Source organism: Emiliania huxleyi (genome assembly GCF_000372725.1).
Source record: "Emiliania huxleyi CCMP1516 chromosome Unknown EMIHUscaffold_1401, whole genome shotgun sequence".
Taxonomy (NCBI): Eukaryota; Haptophyta; order Isochrysidales; family Noelaerhabdaceae; genus Emiliania; species Emiliania huxleyi.
In genome coordinates, this window is record NW_005201190.1 from 1 (window position 1) to 1414 (window position 1414).

The window sequence follows — 1414 nt, forward strand, 5'->3', positions numbered from 1 at the left end:
CTTCCCAAGAGCACCACTCCCCTGGAGCACGGGTCATTGCTCTGATTCTTTCGACGGTGCTTCGTCGTCTCGGGCCTTGCGGCGGACAGCGCGCCTCTACGCGTCTAGCTGCACGCGTCTAGCTACGCGTGTTTCGCTTCGATGTGTGCTGTCGCTCGACGGCGTTGAGCCCCGCGCCGCGCACGGTCGAGCCCCGTCGCCGGATTTCCCTGTTTTGTGGGTGTGGGCGCGGTCTCTGCCTCTGTGTCCTCCACCCCTCGCAGGGCCCCTCCTTTGGCGGCGGTGTTTGTTTCTTTCCGCTTTCTGCTCTCTCGGAAAATTTTCCGCTGGTGTGTTCCCCGCATGCACATGACTTCATATGATGATATGATATGAAGAATGAAGCCGGCGAAGCCGGCGCCGGCGGGGCCCGCGGTCTACAAGCCCAAGACTAAGTCAATCGAATGGTCCTTATAGCTACCTAAAAAAAGTTCTCAATAAAACAGGCGCGGACAAAACAGTGAGAACGGGTACACAGGGGCCGAGCAACCTCGGAACGACGTAAACCCCCGAGACACAACACTCCGCAGGTCACAGCAGTCGCTCACACACGTCACAGAGGGGAGGGGCTACCTAAGCCTTGGGCGCCTCGTAGGTCGGCTCCTCCGCCTCCGCAGGCGCAGCCTCAGCCGCCACCTCGTGTTGAAGCGCCTCCGTGTTCTTCTCATCGACCTCCTGGATGACAGCAGAGATTGCCTTCTTGGGGTCCTCGAACGCAAAGGCGAGGTCTGCGAGGTACCAGGAGAACTCGGTCAGGCCGATCTTACGGTCTGGTTCGCCCCTGACATCGTACCACTCAAAGAATTCCTTTTCGTTAAACGCTTTGGACGTGTACCGTTGCACGACGTCCTTGAGCTCATCCTTAGTCAGAGAGCCGCTGCCATCCTTGTCAAGCTTCGTGAAAAGCTCACCGATCTCTTTCATATGGTCCGCCACAATTGGATCGTACTTCTCTTTGTCCGTTTGCGCCTCGTCCGAGCTGTTCGCCCCGCGGAACGAGTTGGTGCACTTGAGCTCGGTGATGGGCGTGAACATCTCGCTGATGGAGGACTTCAGCTTCTCCAGCATGCCGGGCTCCTCGGGCGCAGTCTCGGGCGCCTCCTCCGCCGCCAGGCCGCGCGAGAGGACGCCGTCCAGCTTCTCTGGCATGCCAGGCTCCTCGGGCGCAGTCCCGGGCGCCTCCTCCGCCGCCAAGATGAAGCTGTCCACCTCGGCCGGCGCAGCAGGCGCGTGAGCGTAGTCGGCGGACTGGCGGAGGGAGCCCTCCTTCAGGGCCTGCTCGTAGGCGACGGCGTTCTTGCTGGCACCGCAACCCTGTGCGGCGGGCGGCACGGGTGAGGCAGGCGAGGGGGCAGCGCGGAGGCAAGCGTGGCGC

General features: G+C 61.9%; 1 protein-coding gene across 1 annotated transcript; it reads right to left on the reverse strand.

Annotated features, from left to right (window-relative positions):
• Window positions 1–612: 612 nt before the first annotated feature.
• Window positions 613–1188, reverse strand: EMIHUDRAFT_122654 (hypothetical protein; the record flags this gene model as incomplete). The annotated part of the gene is made up of 1 exon (XM_005787596.1): window positions 613–1188. The coding sequence occupies one exon, from the start codon at window positions 1186–1188 to the stop codon at window positions 613–615; it is 576 nt and encodes a 191-aa protein (XP_005787653.1).
• Between the last annotated feature and the right edge of the window lie 226 nt (window positions 1189–1414).